Source organism: Podarcis filfolensis, assembly GCF_964270895.1.
Source record: "Podarcis filfolensis genome assembly, chromosome: 17".
Taxonomy (NCBI): domain Eukaryota; kingdom Metazoa; phylum Chordata; class Lepidosauria; order Squamata; family Lacertidae; genus Podarcis; species Podarcis filfolensis.
In genome coordinates, this window is record NC_139621.1 from 40874666 (window position 1) to 40900586 (window position 25921).

General features: G+C 45.4%; 1 protein-coding gene across 2 annotated transcripts in view; it reads left to right on the plus strand.

Annotated features, from left to right (window-relative positions):
- Nucleotides 1–1486: 1486 nt before the first annotated feature.
- The window catches only part of GSK3B (glycogen synthase kinase 3 beta), a 67907-nt gene continuing 43472 nt past the window's right edge, over nucleotides 1487–25921 (plus strand). Inside the window, exon 1 of one of the 2 annotated variants that reach the window (XM_083593669.1) lies at nucleotides 1487–2644. In XM_083593669.1, coding sequence (XP_083449795.1) covers nucleotides 2557–2644 — 88 coding nt within the window. In that variant the 5' untranslated portion in view covers nucleotides 1487–2556. The remainder of the gene's footprint in view (nucleotides 2645–25921) is intronic. The other variant, XM_083593670.1, reaches the window with a different exon arrangement.

Genomic DNA, 25921 nt, shown 5'->3' on the forward strand with positions numbered 1-25921 from the left:
CAAGTAGATAAATAGGTACCGCTCTGGCGGGAAGGTAAACAGCGTTTCCATGCGCTCTGGTTTCCGTCATGGTGTCCCATTGCGCCAGAAGCAGTTTAGTCATGCTGGCCACATGACCCGGAAAGCTGTCTGTGGACCAACGCCGGCTCCCTCGGCCTGAAAGCCAGATGAGCGCCGCAACCTGTTGCCTTTGCCTGGACTTAACTTTCCAGGCACATATAGCAGCCTGGTGAAAGGACAGCATTTTCCACACGTGAGGGCAGCAGACTAGCACAGGTCTCCTGCCGCCGGCCGCTCTGGCCACTCCCACTGCCTCAGCACCTGTCAGAGGCAAGTGCCTCACTCCGCCTCATGGTAGGGCCGGCCTGGATTAACATAATACAGTGGCACCTCGGGTTAAGTACTTAATTCGTTCTGGAGGTCCGTTCTTAACCTGAAGCTGTTCTTAACCTGAAGCACCACTTTAGCTAATGGGGGCTCCCGCTGCCGCCGCGCTGCCACAATGCGATTTCTGTTCTCATCCTGAAGCAAAGTTCTTAACCTGAAGCACTATTTCTGAGTTAGTGGAATCTGTAACCTGAAGCGTCTGTAACCCGAGGTGCCACTGTATGTCCTTTTAAGTGTGCTTCCGTGGGAAAGGTGCTTCTGGGTTTGTTTTTTCTTCTCCTTATGTATTTTGTGTTTTTATTTTGCTGTCAGCCGCCCTGAGATCTTCGGCCGAAAGGTGCTCCACACATTTTATTCTTCATGGCAATTCTCTTTTGGGGGCCGCATCTGCCCGGCCGCTCTGAGGAGGCGCCGAGGGCCAAGGAGGCTCCCAGCCGCCCCTCGGCTCCCGCCCAGCCCTCCGACGGCGGGACTGCAGCTGCCATTTGCGGCCCGTTTCCCGGGCGGCGCCAGCCCGCCTCGCCGAAGAAAGAACTGCGGCCCCTCAAAGGGAGCCCGGCGAGAGAGAAAGGCGAGGCCGCGCCCGTCACAGGACAGGCAGCTCCTCCAATCAGAGCGCGCCTCAGAGGCGAGATCGGGGCGCACAGCGGGCCGGAAAGGAAGCCGGTTGGCGTTCCCAGGCCGCCTCAGCGCGGCCGCCCAATCACAAAAGAGCACTTCAGGCGCGAAGAGCCAATCTGAATCCAGCCAAAGCCGAGTCTCCGCCCAAGCCGGGCGAGGCTTTTTCCTTTCCCTTCTTCCGCGCGGAGCGAGCTGCGCAGGGTGGAGCCGCGCTTTCCTTAGGCCCCACCCATTTTGCATCAGACGGTCTCCGGGCCCGTCCCACTGTCGTGGGAAACATCCTGTCGTCTCATTGGCTCTGCCGCAGCGACAATTTAGGGACAGCGGCTTCCTATTGGATCCCGAAAGGGAAGGGACGGGTACACCCTTGGCTTCTTTTCGTAGCTCGTATGTGATTGGCCGCCCTCGCGGAGCGGAGGAAGTTTCCTGTCGCCGTCGCTCATTGGCGGCGAGGTAGTGCCAGGAGGGAGGGCATTCCGCGGCAGCTCTCGAGGATTGGCGGCCCGAATCCCTTCGGGTCTCGCCAGCTTCGGCCGTTCGGGTTGGCATTCACGGAGCACACTTAGCCGGGTTGCGTAAGCGTGAGCAGGCTGCTTCCCCTCCCTCCTCCCCCTTTTTTGGTGTAGTATGGAAGAAAGCGCAGCGGCGCCTTTCGGAACGGGACGCTCGTTTCGGCATTCTCGAAGGGCACTTAGGAAGGCTGCGTAAGCGCGGCTAGCCCTAGCAGCGCGGAGAGTACGGAAGCCGCCGCCGCCGCCGCAGGAGCAAATAGCGAAGGAGGAACCGCCACGGCCCCACAGCGCGCAGCGGACAAAGGAGCTCGGGCGAAGAGGCGGCGCCTCAGCCGGCCGGGCCGGGAGGAGCAGCAGCAGCAGCGCCGCCGCCGCCATGGCCATGGCCCGCCCCGCCGCCCTCGCCGCCCGCCCGCCGCACTGCAGCGCCCTCCGCCTCAGCCGCCCCTCCGGCCGCCGCTCGCCCGCCTGGAGGGCGCTATGAGGAGAAGCAGCGCCAGGCCCGGCCTGTGTCCGCGCTGAGGGGGAGAAGAAAGGCAGCCAGGAGCTCCGCACACGCCTTCGGGGACCGGGCGCCGCATCGCCTTCTCCTCCCGCCTCTCGTATTCCTCCGCCAGGCGGAGTCCGCCCTTTTCTCCCCGGCGCCCCCACCCCGGAGGGGGGAGAAGAAGAAGAAGAAGAAAGGGGCGCCTCTTTTTCCCCTCAGCCGCCGCCGCTTCATGTGACTGGCTTCCCCCCGAGCAAGGCCGGCTCCTCTTCTCGCCGTCGGGGGGGGGGCGGCGACTGGGTCGGGCAGGGTTGGGCCCCGGCGCCGCCAAGGCAGAGGATGGCGGCCCCCTCGCGATAAGGGGGCAGAGGCGGGCTTGCTGAGGGGGAGCCCCCCCGGTCGTCTTTTGGAGGGTGGGCGTTTTGGGGCGGGAGCGGGAGAGCCTGGACCTGCCCGCCCGCCGCCTTGCGCCTTCCCTTTCGGCCCCGGAGGAGGAGCGCCGGGGAGTTGATCCGGCGAGCGCGGGGGGTGGCGGCGAGGCGAGGAACCATGTCCGGGCGGCCGAGAACCACCTCCTTCGCGGAAAGCTGCAAGCCGGTGCAGCAGCCCTCGGCCTTCGGCAGCATGAAAGTTAGCCGTAAGTATTGATTCGTGCAAATGTACGTGGTTCCCTCTCTCCCTTCAGGGGCGCCGCATCTCTCGGCGGGCGCCTCGGAGTCCTCCCGGTCCCTCGCCAAGTGTCAGAGCCGGAGCAGGCCTGGGGGCGGCTCTGCCTTTCTTTCCTGCGGGCTCCCTCCTCTCCCCCCCCCTCCGCGCACACGGGGAAGAGGCCCACCCTCCGCCTCCCATTTAGAAGAAAAAGCCAGCCGTGGATTCTCTGCATTTCCTCCCAACCCAAAGTATTCCTTGATGCTTCTGCTAGATGCCTCTGTGTAGTTATCCTTCGGATCTGCACAGTGGCTTTTGTCAAGGATGGATTTACTTTGTTCACTTTAAGAAGTGATTGGATGTGGATCGACTCTCTTCATATTATTTCAGGTTTTCTTATATTTTTTGCCTTTTTTATGAGGGGTGCCTTCTATTGGCGAGGGCCGTGGTTCCATTTGATCTTATACACCGCTGTTTCATACACCTGAACAATGATTGATTTCTTTATGCCTATAGCTAATGGAACTTCCTGGTGAACTATCAGTTCTCGAATCGTTTAAATCAAAATGTGTGTGGTATTGTAAAACCTACTACAAATAGAACTTCAAATTTGTTTTAATCCAGCTGCTTTCAAAGAACTCGTATTTATGGATATAGCTTGTATTTAAAAGGACTTTGTGGTTAGCTCCATTGTAGGACATGGATTTTATAATAAGACTCTAATCTGGCTGCCTTTTTATGGACCTGAAAAAGTCCCTCCCCACCCCCAAGGCTGCAGTCCTAAAAACACTGGCTTGGGATTTTATCTGACCATGCAATAATATGGCCTTGTAGTAAGGATTCTTGTTTGGCAGAAATTTTATGGAATATTTATCCATTAATTTCTGAAATGTTTGTCACAGCAAATAAATGTGTAAGAATGTTGGACAGGAGGAGGAGGCGGCCTTCAGAACCAAGCCAAAAAAAGCTCACCAGACTGCCAGGTGCCTGACAGCCCTGCAGTTCTTGAAGGACCATGCAACAAGCACAACATGTTTATCAGGCTCTTGTATTTTTTGTTGGATTGGTTATGAGTTATGAGGACCTGGGCCACGGGTTCAAGTTGTAAACAGTCTTAATTTAATGCCTTGAGTGTCAGTAGTACTTGTAAAAATGTAGAATATAATTGGCCCATGTTGGGTGCTTTAGATAATATACTTTTGGTGTTACAAAACTTCTTTATTTCAGAAATACTAGACACATTGCCTATGTTTTACTTATTCTCATGTAAAAAGCATTGAGAGGTTGCAGCCCATTCATCAAAGCTTTGTTGACCACATAACTTTTAACTGTGTGACAACACAGCATATTAGGACTTGGAAGTGTTCATTTATAATTCTGTGGGTGATTCTTTGATCAGTTTTGAGGTATTCTTGGAAGAAATGTTAGTTGACCACAAATTTTAGAATTACACATTTTTTTTAAACAATTAATCAGTTTGCAGAGATGTAATGTTGGTTTTTTAGAGTTGCTATATTATTTATTTGGAATCCTAGAACAACATGACAGTAACAGTCAATCCTGTACTGTATGTGTCTAGTCAGAAGTAAACCCTATTTGACACATCTAAGAGAGATGGAGAACTTGTGACCCTGCATAATGTTACTGAACCACACCTCCCATCATCCCTGACAACAGCCATGCTGGCTGGGGCTGATTTGAATCGGAATGTGCTTACCAGAATTTATATACTGCTTGGTTATAAATAAAACCTCTAAGTGATTTACAAAATCCAACAACATCTGGAAGGTCACAGGTTTCCAACTCCTAGATTGCATCGTAAGTTACATATTGATTTTCAAGATTGTTTTAAATTTCACAGTGCTGTATTAAAATTCTCAGGGTAAAACTATACATAAGGCAAATGTGAGGTTCACAGTAATGCATGCTGGGGTTTGTACATAAGTCATTCCTAGGGAAAAATCAGGATCAGGGGTGTATAACCTTCCTTGCCATAATTCTTGTCCTGGTTGTGTGTTCTGCAATTCTGTGATAGAGCAGTAGTGGGAAACCTTCAGCCTGTGGGTCTAGTTATGCCTGCCAGGCCTTTCACATTTGGCCCATCAGGCTATTTCAACTAAGTCACGTCCACCTGCCCTAACCTGATGTCATGTATGATGTCAGGTCTGGGGCAGGTAAGGGCGGGGCTTGGCAGAAGGGGTGCTTGCAGGCGTTACTGATTAGCTCATGGGCAGCGCCTGCCAAGGCTCTTTCACAGTGCAGGGCAAGCTAGCAGTCTCAGTGTGGCTTCTGAGGAATTCTAAAGTGCTATTTTCTGTGGTGCTTTGAATTGGGTTTTGGAAGATCCAACAATCAGCCAATTGTCATATTTTCAGAAGCCCTGCTCAAAGTGCTGTGCAAAATAGCAGGCAAAAAAGGTCACCTCGTGTTATTACGATGCCAGGCAATTGACAGGTGAGCTACCTGTCAAACTTGGCCTGTGCAGAGGGGGCGGGGCGGGGATAATAATCTGGTTCACCAGTCTGGAGTAGTTCCGCATCCTTGTGGCAGAGAGATGCCATCCATTGATGCCCCCCCCCCAAATTAATGATACTTAGCAAGCATATCAACAAACTAATAGTTCTATTAGTAAGAAAGATTTTTTAACTGTTTGAGCAGCCCAGGTTGTGATGGATGCCTCTTTAAATTGCCACATGCAATTTTTTAAACACTTGCTTTAATATATATTTTTTAAAATTTGCTATGTAATTAATTTGTGACATTCTTCAAATATATATATTTTTAAAAAGATTAACCTAAGTGATAACCTGGACTGTAATGTTTAATCAAGTTATTCAGTTATTAGTGGGCACCACAAATCTTAGTGGTATTTTAATTTAAAGCAGAATGGGATTTGTATATTGTTGAGCATCCTAGTGAGTCTGGACTTGACTCTCTCTGAGTTTAAGGTTATTTCTTTATTCTTTTAGTGCCTTTTATCTAGAAGAACTTGGAAGCACCTAGAGACTTGGAAGCACAGTCAAATTGAGGCTACATTGGAGGGTCTAAATCTGCTAAAACCTATTGGGTAACAGATTTTGTGGATCTGGCTGTTACTAATTGATTTCACCCCATGCAGAAATCAGTGGTTTTTGAGGTAGAAAAGAGTAACACTTTATATCACTTTTGACACCAGATAATATGAGGGCCTTGGGATATATCTAGCTCTGTCTTCAGGTGAAATTGGACTACTCCACCTTTTGATACAGTATTTGCCTTTAGTTCTAAAGAGAGGAACATCCCACTTGCTCAGTCACCTACTTGGCTGATCAAAGCATAGCATGGTTTGACCTGTGCCTTTCTATTTCAGTTCTTGTTTAAGAATGAGGAAAATAACTTTCATTTGTGCCATAATCCTATATTTTAGTTACAATTCTGTTCTTTGACTGCTCTTGCTTACATAGCCAAAATGACAACACAGAAGAGGGAGGTATGAACAGATTTGGGGAAACGAAGGTTTGCAGAAGCATAAACAAATCTTTAGAAAAAACCCTCATCCCTTCTCCACCTCCCAAAACAATCTAATGAAGACCGAAGATGCTGAATGTCTATGGAATGCTGACTGACTTGAGGAGTGAGGGAAATTTGAAAACTGGATTTGAGAGCTGCTCAGAGAGATGAAATGAAGAAATCCAATACATTAGCTGAGATTGAGTACTTGTGTATCCCCCTCCAAAAAACAGCCCAGTGAGTCTTGTGCTTGCCCAGTGCCCATGGAATGCTGATTGACCATAGAGAGGAAAAAATGGGTGGGAAGGGAAATGGAATGACTGGAAAAGGAGGGTCAAGGAAGAAGCACAAAGATGTATGCTGTAGCAATGGGTTTTCCAGCACCAGTAGGGATTTGGACCAGATGACCTTTGAGGTCTCTTCTAGCTCAGTGGTTCTAAATAAATAAAGGTTATAGAAAACAGTCTCATTGTTTGGGTAGGTCATTTCCTGGTTCACAATAAGAAGCTATTTTTAAATGTCTATGGGAGAACTGCCCGTAGAAATCAATGTAGAAATCCAAGCTTTTATTTTAGTTGGGATCCGACATCTGTGTGTCTAGTCTCCTCCAACCCCTCCCATGAAGCAAGGAAAAGCCCTCAAACAATTAAGGTCTAAGCATACTTGGTGCAGAATGTGAACTGACTGTGGGACATGATGGAGTGGCAGAATGGAATGGCTGAACAGAAGCACTCAACACTGCAGCATTTTCGTTGCAGGATTTTACTGGTGTCAATGCATGGGCAATCCTTCCCTAGCCACCCTATGGCAGATCTGCCTTGGTCCTTATTTTTGATATATCTGGCTCCTACATATTTTTCTTTACCACTTCGTCAGTTAGTTGTTCACAGTTTTCCTTGATGGGATTTATATAGAAGGTAATGGCTTTCCATGTACCATGGATCTTCTCTGTAAAATTCTTATTACTTCTTAGGCTTTATACAAACAGTCAGCAAGATATGGTATCTGAAGAAGCGTGCATGCACACGAAAGCTCATACCAATAACGAACTTAGTTGATCTCTAAGGTGCTACCGGAAGGATTTTTTTTATTTTGTTTCAACTATGGCAGCAATACAATACATAAAATGTGGATTACCATTCAAGATTTCTTTGTAGTCACTGTATGACTGAATCAAAATAGGTCTTCAACCAGATCACTTAGGTTTTAGTTGGAGGCATGTTTTCTAAAGTGAGTGGCAGTTGTGTGTGTTGATTTGAACCTCAAATAAATGTCAGACCAAACAATGCAATTATGTATTTAAGATTGTTCTGATATTTATAATTCGCATGGCCCTAATACCCAGGATCATTAAGAATAATAGAAATACCAAGTGACAAAATACATACAAAACTACTGATAATTCCTACCAAATGACAGACCTGAAAGTTCACATAATTCACATATCCAGAATCAAATATCCAAATTCTGTGGCTAAGATTCTTTGTCTGGCATAAAGTTTTAAGTGAATCCTGAGCAGTCTGAGTCCCCACATTATAAAGTAAAAGCCAATCTACATGAAAAAAAATCTGAACAAATATAAATTGCTTGCCGTTTTAAAATCTTGCAAACAAGGAGTCAAACAAAGGAAGCAATCTCAAAAGAACTCAGGTCAGTCTAAATCTTATTTGGTGCCACTAATTTTTTAAAGATATATATTTGGTAACAGAAAGGCTTAAATGTTTTAAAATTAGGTTTGCAGAAACAAATCAGCATATATTCTTTAAATAAATTAAAAGTGCCCTTTTGTCTGTTAATAGACAAACTAGATCCATTTCTCCTATGTGCAATATGCATTTAATTAGCTGCTTTTGCAATTTCTACTATTGATTTGGTATGAAATGGATTGTCTTAAAAATACTGTATATACTGATAGTATATTACTTTATATCGTGGCTAATGTTCTTTTCTGTAACAGAAAAGCTTTTCATAAACGTAGGCGTGTCGCTTACTACAAAGTCAATGCAGAGCAATCCTGTGCATGTTTTCTTGAAAGCAAGATCCACTGGCTATGTTTGGATAGTCTCACATCTGTGCTTATGAATGCATAGGAAGGAGCCTTATGGTTGTGCATGCACCCACCTTGTTAGAAAGCCTGTTATTCTGATTTGAACTTATGGGTCACTTTTTAAAAAACAGTCACTCAAAGCAACTCAAAGCATACATTAAAAGCAACTGTCAGGGCTGCCCAAGGTCCCAGCTCACAAAGGACCAACGCTGCTTTGTTGTTAAATACAAAAGTCTTTATTGAAGTTCAGTTTCACTTCCAGAGCCGCAGCGCGCAGCCCCACGTCTCAAGCTTTAGACCGCTGATGACCCTTCTGAGTCTCCTCCCCCTGTACACCAATTTAAGACCCTCGCCTTGCTCCACCTTTTCCGCTGCTCCTTCCTCCTCTGGGTCCGCCTGCCCGCCGGGGTCTCGCCCTTTCTAGCCTCTTCTGACGCTGATTCCCCTGAGCCTTCTCCCTCCCTCCGGCGGGCTTTAGGAGCTGGTTCCCCATCCGGGTCTCCTGCTGTTCCGCGCGCCTGCACATTTGAACTTGGCGCGCGCGCCCAGCCAGCAGTTTTCCTCCTAACCGTTTCACTGCTGCTGTCACTGCTTCCCCCTTCGGGTGGGCTAGCTGCAACTGACCTCCCCTCCATTCCCCCACTCTCCGATGGAGGCGTGGTCAGCCCTGACTTACTCTCCCTCCCCTCCGGAGGAGACGCTGGCCCTGACACATGTGACTCTTCCCCCCCACTACGCTCTGGTGGGGAAACTGGTCCCGATCCTCCACTGCTGCTTTGGGGTTCCCCTCTGGCTCCTTGTTTCTGGTGCGTCCCCCCTGGGACCCCCCTTGCTCTGACCATCGGCGCCCCCTTCTGGGAATCTTCTGATTCGCTGGAGAAGCTCATGGAATCTCTCGGGCCACTGTCATACTCCCCTACGCTGCCCTCGGATTCTTCCCCTTCGCTCTCCAATTCCTCTCTCCCCAGTGCTCCTGCTCCTGATTCCCTGACAGCAACGTACAACTGAACTGGAGTAAAAGCCAAGGAGTAAGACATCCACTCCACTGAAGGGGGGCACAGATAATTAAAAGTCAAAAGCCCAGTGGAGAAGAGTTTTTTGCCTGATGCCTAAAAGTGGGTAATGATGGCACCAGGTGTGCTTTCCTGGGGAGAGTGTTCTGTAAATGGGAGGCAACTGCTAAGAAGCCCAGTTCTCATGTTGCTACCCTCTTCACTTCCCTCGGACCAGACACATAGAGAAGGGCCTTAGATTATGAGCATAGAGTCTGTGTTAGTTTATGTGAGGAGAGGTGGCCCCTGAGTTATTGGGGTCCTGTGCTGCATAAGGGTTAACAGGTCAAAACTAGCATCTTGAATTGATCCTGGAAACTAATTAGAAGCCTGTGCAGTTGTGCTAGAACTGGTGTTACATATTCAGACTGTCTGGTCAGCAATTTGGTTGCCAGATTCTGCGCCCATTGCAGTTTCTGAACAGTCTTCAAAGGCAACCCTTACTTTGGCAAAATAGGAAGCCATAGTTAACTGAAAACTTCCTAATTTGTTTGTTGTCTTGCACAAAGTGGTTGCATGTGTGTCCAGAAATCTCATTCGTATTTCAGCAATATATGATATAAATAATCCAGTTCTGGCCATTGTGTTCAGTGGAGGCTCCAGCTAGGAATATGTAATAAGCATTGCGACCTTCCTAAGTGTAAATGCTGCCACTACACTCATTGTTACAGAAAGAGGAATGAAAACCACATGAAATGTCACTATTCAACACGTCCATGTAATTGGTAGGGATGAGCAGTTTTCAGTGCATAAAGTCATAATGTCTCTTCAGTAATGTAATTTGAATGATCCAATTGAATCTCTGAGTCTTCATACACTCCACATTAAATTAGTTTCTTACTAATTCAAAATTTCTTTGCAAGCTTTTTCACACTGAATGTGACTGAATGAAAATAGGCTTTCCTCCTGTGTCTTACTTGGGATAGACGTTACTGTTGCCACTTTAAAACAGGTCACTTTAGATTATTCTCACATTAGGAGACATTTCAAGGAGTGGCACACATCTCTGCTGGTCTTCAGTAGCCTGGTTGCCTCCTCTTCATTGTCTCATGGCTCTTAAATCCTTCAAATCATTAAGATAAATAGCCATGTAGGGTCTGTTCATGGTCTTGATGACCAATGAGGCAGTCCCTGAGAGTGTACTTATCATCTTGACATCTTAAAAGTGGTTTCTCCTATCTGTGAGTGATCTGTATTTCTGCAGGCAAAGAAAGCTGTTGGTCTCTTCTTTTCAGCGCCAACTTATGAATGTTTACTTAGAAGAAAGTCCTACCATGTTTTTGGGGCTTAACTCCCAGCTAAGGCTGCATAAGAAGGCGGCCTATATTCTCTTGGGCCGTTCATTGATACAGCTAGGTCTTCTCACCTTCTACTTCCAAAATCAGTCATGTCTCTCACAGAAACTTTCTAAAATGTATACACTGGCTACCATCTTGTCCTGCTACCCAGCACACTTGTCTGTACTTTTAAAATCTTTTTATTTGCCCATGCAACCATAATTCTGCTCATATTTCCTGTTACCTCCTTGTGACAGTTGCTCCTTCATTTCTGCCACCTGCAACTACCCGAAAGTTTCCTTTTGTCTTAAATGGTGGTGGCAGGGATGTGAATTATTTCATTCTAAATCAGTTGAGTCACAGAAAAGAAACAGATTCTGGGATTGTTGTTTCTGGAAGGGGTGGGGGACAACTCTTGCTGTCTTCCCCTTGGCCAGGCAGTCTCAATTTCTCCCTTACCTCAAGGCCAGATTGACAGAAAGAAAACACAAAAGCAGGTGAAATGCCCCTGAGGATGCTGGCTTAGCTGTTGAATACGTACTTGGTTTTCCCTTGGAACAGTTGACTGCAAAAGTTCTGATTTTATGGTGACATCCCTCTGCTTACTCTAATTTTGTATTTGGGGTGTGAAAAAGTAGACTCTTTCCAGCAGAGTACCCTCTTTTTGTTGTTTAGCTGTGTTTTAAAACATGCTGTGCAATTCACAGTACTGGCCTCACTCTTGCTTCTTCATTGCACATGTGGGCGGAAAGCACTTGGAAGTTGCAGTTGAGTCAATTTTGATATTCCATTCTCTCCACTTCCTTGAGCATAAGTACCACTGAAGTCTGTAAGAATTACTTTGGAGCAAACATGCATAAGATCATGTTAAGAACATTTTTTTTTAATCAATACAGTAAGGGTAGAAAGAATGGGGACTCTCACTGTTAGAGTGCATACTCTGCATGCTTCTCAGTTTCGGTCTTTGGTTAAAAAGATTAGACATCAGGTGATGGGAAAGATTTCTGCCTGTGGCCATTAAAAAACCACTTCCAGTAGACCAGGGAAAGCCAACATGGCCCTCCAGGTGTTTTGGATTACAACCCATTGGCTCCACCCACCATGGCCAGTGATCGTGGATAATGGTTGTAAGCCAACATGATACCTCCAGATGCTGTGGACATAGCTGGAGTAGACAGTATTGGGCAGATGGGTTGCTGGTCTGACTTGATAAAGGCAGCTTCGTATATGGGGTAGGAGAGAGAGAAGTGAGAAATAATGTGATAGCTTCTGTTGTAACCATGTTAACTTAATAATCCAAACAGCTATCAAATGGGATTTGTCTCCAGGGAGACAATGTATTCCCAAATTATGATGAAATTTGTGTTTTGAAATAATGTATTTGTATTTAGTTTGCATGGAGTGCCATTTCATCACAACAGACTGTCACATCATCCAGCTACCAACTGTTTACACAGGCTTAGGACAGTTTTTGTTTATATTCATTACTTGTTACAATTTTTGCCTTCATTGTTAACATTTTGGATTGTATTTTCCTGAGCTTGGAAGAGGTCACTGTTTGCAGGGTTGCTACATAATTATTAATACTTCCAATATAAACATGCTTATATCAAAAACCTTTACAGTTCCTGTTACAGATAGGTAGCCATGTTGGTCTGCCATAGTCAAAACAAAAATTTTTTTTTCCTTCCAGTAGCACCTTAAAGACCAACTAAGTCTAAGATACCTGAAGAAGTGTGCATGCACACTTCTTCAGTTCCTGATGGCTTCAAGGTTATTCATTGGTGGAAATGAAAGGTGATATTCAACTAAGTTGTCACATGCATGGAATGATGTTTGCTTGCACACCTGGGACTTCTTTCCTCTTGCCCCTGTGCCCCCCCCATTTGCTCTGGAAGGCTGGGGAAACCCTCAGAAAAGGTGTAAGGGACATGCAGCCTTATGGGGGGGAGCCTTGTTGCACAAGTGGACCTCATTCTGTGCCTGCATTTAATGTTATGCTGAATGCCACCCTTTATTTTAAAATTAGGGCTGCAGCTTTAATTGATGAATCAAAATGGTGAATGAAAGTTCTTGACCCAATTGTTTAAAAAATTGATGCTCCCAGTCCTCCGTTGATGATGCCTTTTTGAGGTGAGCTACTGTAGCCAGGCAAACCCCCCCCCCAGAAAAAAACCATGAAATGGGAGATTGCAAGGGTCACTAGGGCACTTTCCCATTTCCTATGGGAGGTGTGCCTGGAGGAGGAAGTTGAATGTTAACTCACTCATGCCTGGAGCCACGGGGTCTAAAAAGGAACAAAGGTCCATTTAGCCCAACGTTTTGTCCCTGCAGTGGCCCACCAGATGTGTGTGGAAAGCCTGGAGGCAAGACATGAGTGCACAAGCATTCTTCCACTCATAATCTCCACTCCAGCCATTGGATACAGAGCCATATAGTCTCCCATAACGGTAGTCGCTGATGATAGCTTTATTCTCCATGGATTTGTCTAAACCTATTTTAAAGCTGTCTAATTTGGTGGCTATCATTGCATGTTGTGCTAGTGAGTTCCATAATATGCTCTGTGTGAAGAAGTATTTCTTTTTTTCTGCCCTCAGCCCTCCCACATTTAGCTTCATTGAATGACCCTTAGTTCTGGTATTACTGAGAACATTCTTCACTCTTCCCTTTCTCCACACCTTGCAGAGTTTTATGCGTCTTTTATTATGCCCCCTCCCCATTTACTTACACCCCCCCAAACTAGAACTCCTCCAAGTGTAATGATACCTCACAGGAATGTTTTCCCAGCTCCTTGATAATTTCAGTTGCCTTTTGCTGAACTTTCCCAACTTCGCAATAGCCTTTTTTGAGCTGAGGCAGTATATAGTATATAGTATTCCAAGCATTATGATATTGTCTGTTTCCAACGATGAAGAGCATTTGGAGCCTTTGGAGCAGTGAGATGTTTGCTGATGGGAAAAGAAGGAGAAAGTGACAGTTTGGACTAAAAAAAAAATCTGATAATGTGTGGAGATGAATATCTGGTGACTGCCACAATCTTGACCACCTGAGGTAGGAACCTTGTGTTCAGTACTGGAAAGGAACAGGATTGCCCTTCCTTCTGGGGATATTGTTGCAAAAGTTTCTTTTTAAAAATGCTACAGTATGTGTTGGATCAAGGGAACTCATCACTAAGAGGGCTTAGGCAGAGAAAATGTGGGGAAGACTTCTAATTTCAAACTGCAGGGAAGGGACTACTTACGGTATATGCCTGCCAGTTATGTCAGTGGTAGCATCAAGAAGAAGCATTTGAAACTACCATAGATTCCATCCTGGGGTCTGCAAATTTGGACCCTTTTTTGTATCATATTGACTCCTCCTTTTCAGGTTTCCCCCCCAATGTGCTGGCACGCTACAAATATTTGAGTGGGTTGATAAAGCAGTTCAGTTCAGTCCAGTTGTGTTGATTATAATGAAAGATCAAGAAACTATAAAGTACTCGTGTGGTAGTGACCACATGTGTTTTACTGTTTGGCCTGACATCAGCATCAAGAATATTCATGACAATCATGGTCACATGGATTATTAAGATATGGTTGTCTGAATGAAGCCATAGTCATTTTATAATCTATACTGTTTGCAACAGTTTACTTCACATATAGAAGTGAGTTTTGTTTAGGGATTTTGTTCTGTATTTAGCTTGTAAAAGATGTCAGAATGTCTCATAAAGTAGCTTTGAATCTGAGAAAGTGTAAAACCAACTGCCTTCACTAAAGTGGTTAATTTTGAATAGTGAAATTGCTTGAGTGTGGCCTGAATGGCAGGAATAGGCTGACCCTACAATTTTAGGGTCTGCTTTTTCTCCCTTTCTGGAATTCCCATGATCCATTGATTGACATGTATTTAAATTTACAAAGCAAATTTTTTAAAGATTTATTCACAGTTAAAACATAAATTGATCCTGAATATTCATTCAGACCAAAGCCAATCTAGTCCATCTTTTCTCCCGCACTGGCCAGTTAGGTGCTTTTGAGAAGTTCACAAACAGGATTTAATGTTAATAGCAATCCCCTACTGTTTATGTCTGGTGTCTGTTATTGAGGTTCCATTTGGGGCTATTATTGCTATCAATAGCCATTGGTAGGCATATTCAGTAAGGAAAACTATTTTTTTTGAAGTTATCATAGGGCTAGAAACACATTCTGTTCATCATGAGCCTCTTCTTCCTTCCAACTCCAAAATGGAAATGGGGGGGGGGGGAGGTTTGTTGAGCCCTGTAGTATTCTGCCTCCCAACTTTTGAAGCAAAGGAAAAGCAGTTCACTGTCAGCATATGACAATAACAACTGCAAGAAGGAAGGAATGTGGTGCTTATGCGTTGTTTCGTAAGTGTCCCAGCAACCAGCATGCACTAGACCTGGAGTCCCCACCACAATGGCAGCAGAAACTGCACTATCATAAACATCTCCCTTGGCACCAAGGCCCTCTGCTTTTCCTAATTTTAAAAAATGTAGATGCTTAATTCTGCATGGAGCTGAGTATGTGCCCAATTAACCATGTTGGGTTAAGCACCTGCTCATATATCTCTGGCACTGAAATCAGCAGGTCTTAAACTTGCTTAACTTTAGCTTGATAATGTCCCAAGTTTGTAGCCAGTTCTATTAGAACTGTCTGTCTTAAATGGAATGAGAAGGCATGTGTGTAGATAATCCTAGCTACTGAAAAGTGGTTGTGTTACTAATTAGGCAGAATGCCTGTCCATATTACTGGACAGTGCTGCATAAACATAAACCTGCATGTCCACATGCTAAGTATCTTGATAATACTTTTTTGTGAACTGAAAATAATTACTTTGGGATCTGCCAAGAATACCTAAAAAGTCTGGAAAAGCCTTGGTTGCTGATAACCTATGTACAGATACTTTTTAATATATTGCCAGGATGCTTTTTTCTGGTGTGTGTGCTGTGCGATACTTGGGAAGCCCAAGAATTTCAATGATACTGTATAGTCAACGTGTGTGAAAGAGGAAAATTTTTGTTTGTTTGTTTTAGAGCAAGGTTAGGAAACATGATCTGGCCAGTGAGTGAGATGCTTAGGCCACCTGTAAATCACTTGACATCATTGCGTAATCTGTTAAAAGTTCAAAGGAGTTTTGTACAATTATCAATCTGTTGTTTGGTGGTTATATCAACCCCCTTTGAAGCTGTGCTTTCAGCACCAGTCATCTGTAGGCCTGGGCGAAATATCAATATATTGTCCAAAACCGGTTTGAAGTCCATTTCGTGATATCTGTTTCATAATTTCTGACCTGGCAATATATCGTGAATCATGGTGTGTGTCTGGGTGCCATGCAAAAATTACAGTGGGAAAAATGATGAAGCCAGCCAAAGCTTCTTTTGATTCCTGCAGCCCCTGTTAACTCTGCCGACTCAGCTCTCCCCTGCCTCATGCAGGGGGCAGCGAATCACAAGAGCAAGTGCTGGCAAAAATCACAATGCAGGAGAAACCTGAAGTCAGCCAATGCCTCTACATCCTTATTTTGGACACCATGATATATTGGGATATCACAATGTTTAACTGATGGTATATCACAATGTTGAAAACCAGATACTGCCCAGCTGGGAGCGCACTTTCAAAGAGGGTCCCTGTAAACATCAGTTAGCTCATCCTTGGTTAAAGAGAGATGTAATGAGTCCCTAGGACACTTCCTGGAGATGGTGGTCTGATGCAGAGGAGGAATGGGATGGTTTTGGGGGAGTCTGATCTGGCGAGAGCTCTAGTGGGTCGGGGTTGATGGTTATGGACACCAAGGAATGGATGATGTAGGGGAAGGTCCTAGTGGCATTGGATGGGGGGAGGTTTGGATCTCCAGGAGGGCTTGAATGAATTATCTGTGGGGCTTCTGGGGGCTTCTGTACCTGTGAGAGAACTGGCTAGAGAGCCCTTTCCTTTCAGGGAGAAGCCTTCCCCCTTGGGAGAGGTACCTAGGTAGTCAGCTCCTTTCGGCATCTCAATCTCAAAGGACACAGTGACGCCAGTGGTGGTGCAAGCTGACACTGCATGTTTGGCCAACTCAGAGGAGTGCCTGCCTTGCAGTGTGGAGTGTATGTTGCTCGTTGAATCAGCAGCTTAGCAATACCTAGTCATTTAACTTAAAGCTCTGTTGTGCCTTATTTTGTCACCTATTGACCTATGTTTGGGCACTGTGCTGAATTCCTGAATAAAACCTGGTTCTGGTGAAAGCTCAAATTCTGAATTTGATGAGTGGAGCCAGGACAGGAGGCGCCTTAAAGTATCTGCAGGGGGGGGGGGGGAGAATGTTCCTAAAATGGAGCATTTTTGCCTTTGTGGAAAAAACTTCATATAGCTTCCTCTGGAAAGAAAAGAAAACCCTCATTTTTTCTTTCTTTCCAGGGGAAGCTGTTTGTATTCAAAGCATTGGAGGAAGCACTTTGAATACAAACTGCTTTCTGTGCAGCTGATCTCAGATGATGGTTGGGATTTCAGCTGTGCAAGGTTCTTTTCAGGCTCCCACTGTCAGCTGATCATTGGTGCCTGCAGAGAGTCTTTGAAGCACTGACAATCAGCTGATAGTTGAGGCTTCAAAGTTCTCTGCAAATCCCTTTTGACACAGCTGCAACTTTACTTGCCCCAGTGGTTTTAGTAGGCGTAACTCAAATATGTTGGAGAAATTGTAGTCACAAAGGTGCATATACTGTGGCAGGATTGGGAATGCTTGTTAGTGGCACGCTTTCTGTTTGAGGTTTCTCAGAAAATAGTTCAGATATTGAAATAAAACATTGAGCTTACCCTTCAATTATGTCTATTAAGTATATATGAGCATAGTAATTCAGACATTAAAAGAGTTACTAATATTTCTAATGGCAGAAAGTGAGGAGGAATTAAAGAACCTTTTAATGAGGGTGAAAGAGGAGAGCGCAAAATATGGTCTGAAGCTCAACATCAAAAAAACGAAGATCCTGGCCACTGGTCCCATCACCTCCCGGCAAATAGAAGGGGAAGAAATGGAGGCAGTGAGAGATTTTACTTTCTTGGGCTCCATGATCACTGCAGATGGTGACAGCAGCCACGAAATTAAAAGACGCCTTCTCCTTGGGAGAAAGGCGATGGTAAACCTAAACAGCATCTTAAAAAGCAGAGACATCACCTTGCCAACAAAGGTCCGTATAGTTAAAGCTATGGTTTTTCCAGTAGTGATGTATGGAAGTGAGAGCTGGACCATCAAGAAGGCTGATCACCGAAGAATTGATGCTTTTGAATTATGGTGCTGGAGGAGACTCTGGAGAGTCCCATGGACTGCAAGAAGATCCAACCTCTCCATTCTGAAGGAAATCAGCCCTGAGTGCTCACTGGAAGGACAGATTGTGAAGTTGAGGCTCCAAGACTTTGGCCACCTCATGAGAAGAGAAGACTCCCTGGAAAAGACCCTGATGTTGGGAAAGATGGAGGGCACAAGGAGAAGGGGATGACAGAGGACGAGATGGTTGGACAGTGTTCTTGAAGCTACAAACATGAGTCTGACCAAACTGCGGGAGGCAGTGGAAGACAGGAGTGCCTGGCGTGCTCTGGTCCAGGGGGTCACAAAGAGTCGGACACGACTAAAGGACTAAACAACAACAATATTTCTAATAGCATCCTAGCGATAGTTCAAAAACGGAAGAATATGGAATGCCTGGACTTGCCCCTGTTGTATCACAATGTATGGGATGTAGCCATTGTGGACAAACTAACACATCAGTTATGAGTACTTGGGAGCAAGGAAACTCTAGATTAGTTTTTTGCTATTTTCACACCACACCAAACAATAATATGCCCCTTCCTCAGTCAAAACTTGATCTGGATGTTGCATTAAGTGTCTTTTAAGAAACAGATACTCAGGACTCTTTCATAATACAGTTTCTCCTTGTTTCCAGGACCAGCGGGTCTGGACGGAGCAGGGCCGGAGATGAGTGATTAGTGAATTATAAACATTTTTATTTGAATGTATGAGGAATGGATATTTTGTACCTATACTGTATGTATATTGTTGATTTTATGCTTTATTAGGTGGCAACATGTCCACCATCTTTGTCTGTTTTTTAAAATGTAGATTTATTAATAAAAGTACAAAATCAAGCATAGAACAAGATTATCATAGAAAACAGGTCAAGAGGCATAAAAAAGTGGCCAAAGACATCAGCAATGCATTCCAGACTTTTGATATAATAGAAATTATAACAAGTCTATAAAAATAAAAATACAATTAACATGGATATCCCTTATTTGCCAGGTGGATGAACTTCATTTCTGGTGAACCTTAGCTTTATACTGTATTAATAAAGATAAAATGAAATGCTAACTCAGAATATAAATAACCAAATAAAGAGAGAATTGGGAAATGACTTAGGAAATAAAGTGGAAAAGAAAATTAAATACTTAAGAGTTTGGATTGCATCTAAAAATCTGAACTTATTTCAAGATAACTATAAAAGTGTGTGGACTGCAATTTAAAAAGACTTTAAAAAATGGGAGCAAATGAATCTGTCATTTTTGGGTAGAATATCTGTAATTAAAATGAATGTTCTCCATAAAATGATATTTTTATTTCAATCATTACCAGTAATATCTAACTCCAATTGCTTTACACAATGGAAAAAAGACATACTAAACTTTCTATGGCAAAAGAAAAAAGCAAAGATTAAATATAAAATACTAACAGATGAAAAACATTAGGTGGGTTTGCTTTCCCAGATTTGAAATTATATTATGAAGCAACCTGTTTAAGATGGATGCAAGAGTGGATCAAATTGAAGGGTGTAAATATACTGGATTTAGAAGGTGCTGATCTGATCTGATCTATGGGTGGCATGTGTATAAAGGTAAAGGGACCCCCGACCATTAGGCCCAGTTGTGGCCGACTCTGGGTTGCGGCGCTCATCTTGCTTTACTGGCCGAGGGAGCCGGCGTACAGCTTCCGGGTCATGTGGCCAGCAGGACTAAGCCGCTTCTGGCGAACCAGAGCAGCGCACGGAAACACCATTTACCTTCCCGCCGGAGCGGTACCTATTTACATTTACATTTACATTTACATGCAGCCGCTGGGAGAGATCATCAGGAGGTTTGGGCTGGGTGTTCATCAGTATGCGGATGATACCCAGCTCTACCTCTCTTTTAAATCAGAACCAGTGAAGGCGGTGAAGGTCCTGTGTGAGTGTCTGGAGGCGGTTGGAGGATGGATGGTGGCTAACAGATTGAGGTTGAATCCTGACAAGACAGAAGTACTGTTTTTGGGGGACAGGAGCCGGGCAGGTGTGGAGGATTCCCTGGTCCTGAATGGGGTAACTGTGCCCTTGAAGGACCAGGTGCGCAGCCTGGGAGTCATTTTGGACTCACAGCCGTCCATGGAGGCACAGGTCAAATCTGTGTCCAGGGCAGCTGTTTACCAGCTCCATCTGGTACGTAGGCTGAGACCCTATCTGCCTGCGGACTGTCTCGCCAGAGTGGTGCATGCTCTGGTTATCTCCCGCTTGGACTACTGCAATGCACTCTACGTGGGGCTACCTTTGAAGGTGACTCGGAAACTACAACTAATCCAGAATGCGGCAGCTAGACTGGTGACTGGGGGCGGCCGCCGAGACCATATAACACCGGTCTTGAAAGACCTACATTGGCTCCCAGTATGTTTCCGAGCACAATTCAAAGTGTTGGTGCTGACCTTTAAAGCCCTAAACGGCCTCGGTCCAGTATACCTGAAGGAGCGTCTCCACCCCCATCATTCTGCCCGGATGCTGAGGTCCAGCGCCGAGGGCCTTCTGGCGGTTCCCTCCTTGCGAGAAGCAAAGCTACAGGGAACCATGCAGAGGGCCTTCTCGGTAGTGGCGCCCGCCCTGTGGAACGCCCTTCCAGCAGATGTCAAAGCGATAAACAACTACCTGACATTCAGAAGACATCTTAAGGCAGCCCTGTTCAGGGAAGTTTTTAACGTGTGATATTTTACTGTATTTTTGGTTTCTATGGAAGCCGCCCAGAGTGGCTGGGGAGGCCCAGCCAGATGGGCGGGGTATAAATGATAAATTATTATTAAATTATTATTATTATTATTATTATTATTATTTATCTACTTGCACTTTGACGTGCTTTCAAACTGGTAGGTTGGTAGGAGCAGGGACAGAGCAACGGGAGCTCACCCCGTTGCGAGGATTCGAACTGCCAACCTTCTGATCGGCAAGCCCTAGGCTCTGTGGTTTAACCCACAGCGCCACCCGCGTCCCTATATCTGGTATGAGAAAACTAGGCTTCACAAGGGATTTTTAAATCATGTGTCTGTCTAAGGTCTGGATGAGGCATAAATATATTTTAGAAAGTAACACTCCTGGTTGGTGAAAGTGGTTCCATTAAAAGGATAAATATGGATAGGATCTGGGAAAAGGACAAAGACCTCCTTGAATATAAAATGGCAACATAAAACTAAGAGATAGGGAGGAGGTGTCAAAATTGGATACTTGACTGGTTTCAATACTTCCAAACAAAGCAGATTTTTAAAAAAGATGAAGAGGATTTGTACAAGAAGAATCAGAATGTGAAAAAGTGATTTTAGGGTCTAACAAAAAAAAAATCTCTAAAATAGATAAACTATTGCTAGAATGGTAGACTAAAGATGAACTTATGAAGGAGGCAATAACAAAATGGACTATTGATATTAGGCATATTATTGAAATTGCTGAGTGGGAAAAAATATGGAATTCAATAATGAATTCTGCATAACCATATAAAAGAAAATATGCCAAAAAAATGCAATATAGGTGGTATTTGACACCAATCAAACTGACTAGAATGTATAAAAGAAGCTCAAAACTATGCTGGAAATTTCTAGAAGTAGAGGGTACATTTATTCATTTATGGTGGAAATGTAAATGAGCAAAGGAATTTTGGGAGATGGTGTATAACGAGTTAAAAAATATATTTAAATTCACATTTCCCAAGAAACCGGAAGCACTCCTTCTAGGCATACTTGGGAATGAGTTACCAAAGAAAGCTCACAGCCTATTTCTATATGCAGCAACAGCTGTGAGGATAGTATAGGCAAGATACTGGAAACAAAGAGAGACCCAGGGAAAGAACAATGGCTAAATAAATTAACTGAATATGCAGAGCTTGCCAGTATGACATCCAAAATAAGAACTCAAGATGACAAAAAGATGAGTGAGTGAGTGAGTGAGTGAGTGAGAATATCTAGGGGAATATTTACAAAAAATGTCCTCAAATATAAATTCCAGGTAGGGGATACTTTGTGACCAACAGTAGACAATATAAAATATACTAAAGTGTGGAAAATAAGATGAAAGAATTGATGCATATGCAGCTGAGCAAGAATTAAAAAGAACTGTCATGGAATGCTGAGTGGGAAGTCGAAAAGAACTACTGTAGAAGAATGGAAAATGGTGTACCAGTAATTGTAAAACTGAAAACAAAAAAAGGACCAGTTCTTTCCAGCACAGAGTTTCTGTTTGAGTGCTTCTGCAATGTTAACCTTTCAGTATTGATTTTATTATAGTATTTTTCAGTGCTTTGCATATTTAAAAGAATATGTTTCTCAAAGAAGCAACCCACTGGAATTCAGGTTATTCTCATAGTTGGCCAATATACTCTGTTGTAACTAACACTGAAAAACAATAAGGGAGCCCAAATCTTACTGATAATCTTCCAAGTATAATGTAAGAACTTTTATCTTTTTGTGTTCTTAACCCTGATGCTACTGATAACCTGAATGCCAAATCTTCAAAGTCTTCAGAGAGAAGAAGCTAAAAGGACAACTGGATAGGAATGCTTTTATCTGCAGAAAAGTAGAAATGTGTTACAGTGGGCATCATGTGTCATAGATCTCTGACTTTGCACAGTGTGATGGGATGGTGAGCTGCTTGTGCGTAAAATCCTGATCCCTCAGAGCTTGGCTAAGTTCCCAAACCTCTGTCTGTGATGGAGCTCCTTAAGCATGGCTCCATCAATCGCTCGTTGAATCGGACAGTGGGCGTTTACGGAACTTCTTCCAGCATAAAAGCTCCTTGACGGAAACGCGTCTTCTGGACTCTCGGCGTGACAGTTTCCGCCGAGGAGTGGGTGTCCCTACGGGAGGTCCTGAAACCTCCCCACTGTTCTCGCTTGAAGTGTCTCTGAGCCCTCCCTCCGACTCACTTTCCCTTGGAACTCCACTTCTCCCCCTGCTGGTCCCCTCCTCCGCTGAGTGGTCTCTCTCACCCTCCATGAGCCCTTTCACCTCCTTCGTCTCAGATGACAGTTCCCTGACATCCACCTCCCCTCTAGGGCCCCCTTCACCCCCTTCCCTCCCCTCCTCTGCGGGAGGCGAGGGAGCAAAACCCCTGAAGGAACCTCCCTCATCTTCCGAAGTTTCGAACACTTCCCTCCACCTTTTGCTGTTCCCGGTTTCCAAGTACTCCTCCTCCTCGGAGTCTGTACCCTCTTCCAACTCCGATTCCCTGAATCCCTCCAGTTCCTCCTCATCGTCGGTGGTGCCAAAGTACTCCCTCCGGAACCTCGCTACTGGTTGAGGTTTCCTGGGGAACCTTTGGTGGAACGTTTCGATCAAGACCTCGTCATGGACCTCCTCTGCCTTCACCCAGGTGTTTTCCGACTCCGGTTCCCCTTCCCACACGACCAAATACTCCACCTGATTACCCTTCCACCTGGAGTCGATGATTTCTGCCACATAGTTGCGGCTTTCCCTTTCTTCTATGGCTGGCCCCCGTGTGGATACCCCTTCACCTTCCCCCCTGTATGGTGACAGTAATGACCTGTGGAATACTGGGTGCAGTTTCATGTGGTTCGGTAACCGGAGTCTGAAAGCCACTGGGTTGACCTGTTGGATGACCTCAAATGGTCCCAATCTTTTGGGTCTCAATTTCTTGCAACTACCCTTGAACGGCAACCCTTGGGTTGATAGCCAGACCCGACTCCCCACCCTAATTGTTTCACCTTCCCTTCTGCTCTTGTCTGCCTGCCTCTTATATTCTTCTTTGGCCCTTTCTAAGTTGTGTTGGAGTTGACGATGGATCGCTTCCATTTCTTCTACAAAAAGTTCAGCGGCCGGAACACTCCACCTCTCTCCTCCTTCCCCTGGAAACGCCCTGGGGTGGCACCCATAATTAGCCAAAAAGGGGCTCATCCCGGTGGACACATTCTCTGCATTATTGTAAGCAAATTCCGCTAGTGCCAACTTTTCGACCCAATCGTTTTCTCTGTCATTGACATAACACCTCAGGTATTGTTGAAGGATACCGTTTGCCCTCTCCGCCTGCCCATTGGTCTCAGGGTGCCTGGCAGTCGAAAAGTTGACCTCTACGTGCAACAAGCTCATAAGCTTCCTCCAGAATCTGGACGTGAACTGTTTCCCTCTGTCGGAAACCAGCCTCAAGGGGGCGCCATGCAGCCTAAAAATATGTTCTACAAACAATTTTGCTGTCTCTTCCGCCGTGACTGCATGTGAGCAAGCTACAAAGTGACCCATCTTAGTTAACTGGTCTACTACGACTAGTATGGCGGTTTTCCCCTGGGATTTGGGCAGATCAGTCATAAAATCTATCGACACCGCCTCCCACGGTCGTTCTGGTGTGGGTAACGGTTCTAAATACCCCGCTGGCGCCCGCCTTTCTCCTTTGGCTCTCTGGCATTGGTCACACCTTCTCACATACTCCCGTACATCCTCCCTCACCTTGGGCCACCAAAACTCCCTGGTCACCAACCACATGGTCTTGTGTTGCCCAAAATGCCCCGCTGTGGGATTGTCGTGCAGCTGTTTGAGTACTCTCCCCCTCAATTCCCCTTCAGGTATATATAGCGCCCCTTTGTAATACAATGCCCCGTTTCTTTCTTCAAAACCTCCGGGGTCTTCTCCCTCTCCCCTTAAACCTCTGAGCTTATCCTGGGCGTACTCATCATTTACCGTTCCCTCTACCAGTTCTCTTTGCCCCACCCAGGCCGCACCACACACCCAGTGGTCCTCTGGGATAATATGTCTCTCTTCTGGCGCTCCCTCCCCCTCCAAATATTCAGGTTTGCGAGAGAGAGCGTCCGCTCTGATGTTTTCTGGACCTGGCACATAGCAGATTTCAAAATGGAATTTGGAGAACTCCTGGGCCCATCTCACTTGTCGTTGGTTGAGCACTCGTGCCGTTCTCCAATACTCCAAATTCTTGTGGTCCGTACATACTTGTACCTTATGCTGTGCACCAATTAGTAAGTGTCTCCATCTCCGGAACGCTTCGTGAATGGCGAGTAGTTCTCGGTCATATACCGTGTAGTTCCTCTCGGATTTGTTCAGCTTACGCGAAAAGAAGGCACACGGTCTCCATTCCGACTTATTGCTCCCTGGCTGAAGCAGCACCGCCCCCACCGCGCGGTCTGAGGCATCAGTTTCCACTCTCATGGGTTTTTGTAAATCCACATGCAGGAGCTGTTCTTCCGAAGCGAATGCCTTTTTCAATTCCTCAAAAGCGTGCTCCGCCTCCGCCGTCCAAACGAATTTCTTCTTGCTGCTCAGACAGTCCGTGATGGGAGCCGTTAAGTGGGCAAAGTTCTTGATGAATTTACGGTAAAAGTTCCCAAACCCTAAGAACCTTTGCACATCTTTTTTCGTTTTTGGTGTCTTCCATTCCAGCACCGCCTGTACCTTGCTTGGATCCATGGCTAATCCCTTGTCTGATAGGCGGTACCCCAGGAATTCCACCTCCTTGGCGTGGAACTGACACTTCTCCAATTTCACCCACAACTGGTTTGCTTGCAGCTGGCTCAGCACTTCCCTGACATCCTTTACATGCTGCTCCTCATTCTCTGAATATATCAGCACGTCATCGAGAAAGGCCACGCAATTCTTGTAGAGCAAAGGTCCCAGTACATGGTTCATGAGCGATTGAAAACAGGCGGAGCCTGCTTGTAATCCAAAGGGCATAACGAGATATTCGAAAGCCCCTAGGGGGGTGAACATCGTTGTCTTCCATTCATCCCCCTTCTTTATTCGTATCAGGTTGTACGCTCCTCTCAGGTCCAGTTTCGTGAATATCTTTCCCTTCCTCACCCTGGTCAAAATGTCATCAATTCTGGGCATGGGGAAAGTCACTGGTTCTGACACGGCATTTAGCCGCCGGTAGTCCACGATCAATCTCGGTTTATCCGTGTTTTTTTTGTCCACAAAAAACACTGGGCTGCCCCCCACCGCTCTGGACTCTCTGATGAAACCTCTCTTCAGGTTTTTGTCAATAAACTCCCTCAACTCCTGCATTTCCCTGTCTGACATGGCGTACAGCTTGCCCACGGGGAGCTGGGCCCCAGGGACCAGGTTAATTTGGCAGTCAAAGTCTCTATGCGGTGGTAGTTTATCTGCTTCCCTTTCGCTGAAGACCTTGCTCAGGT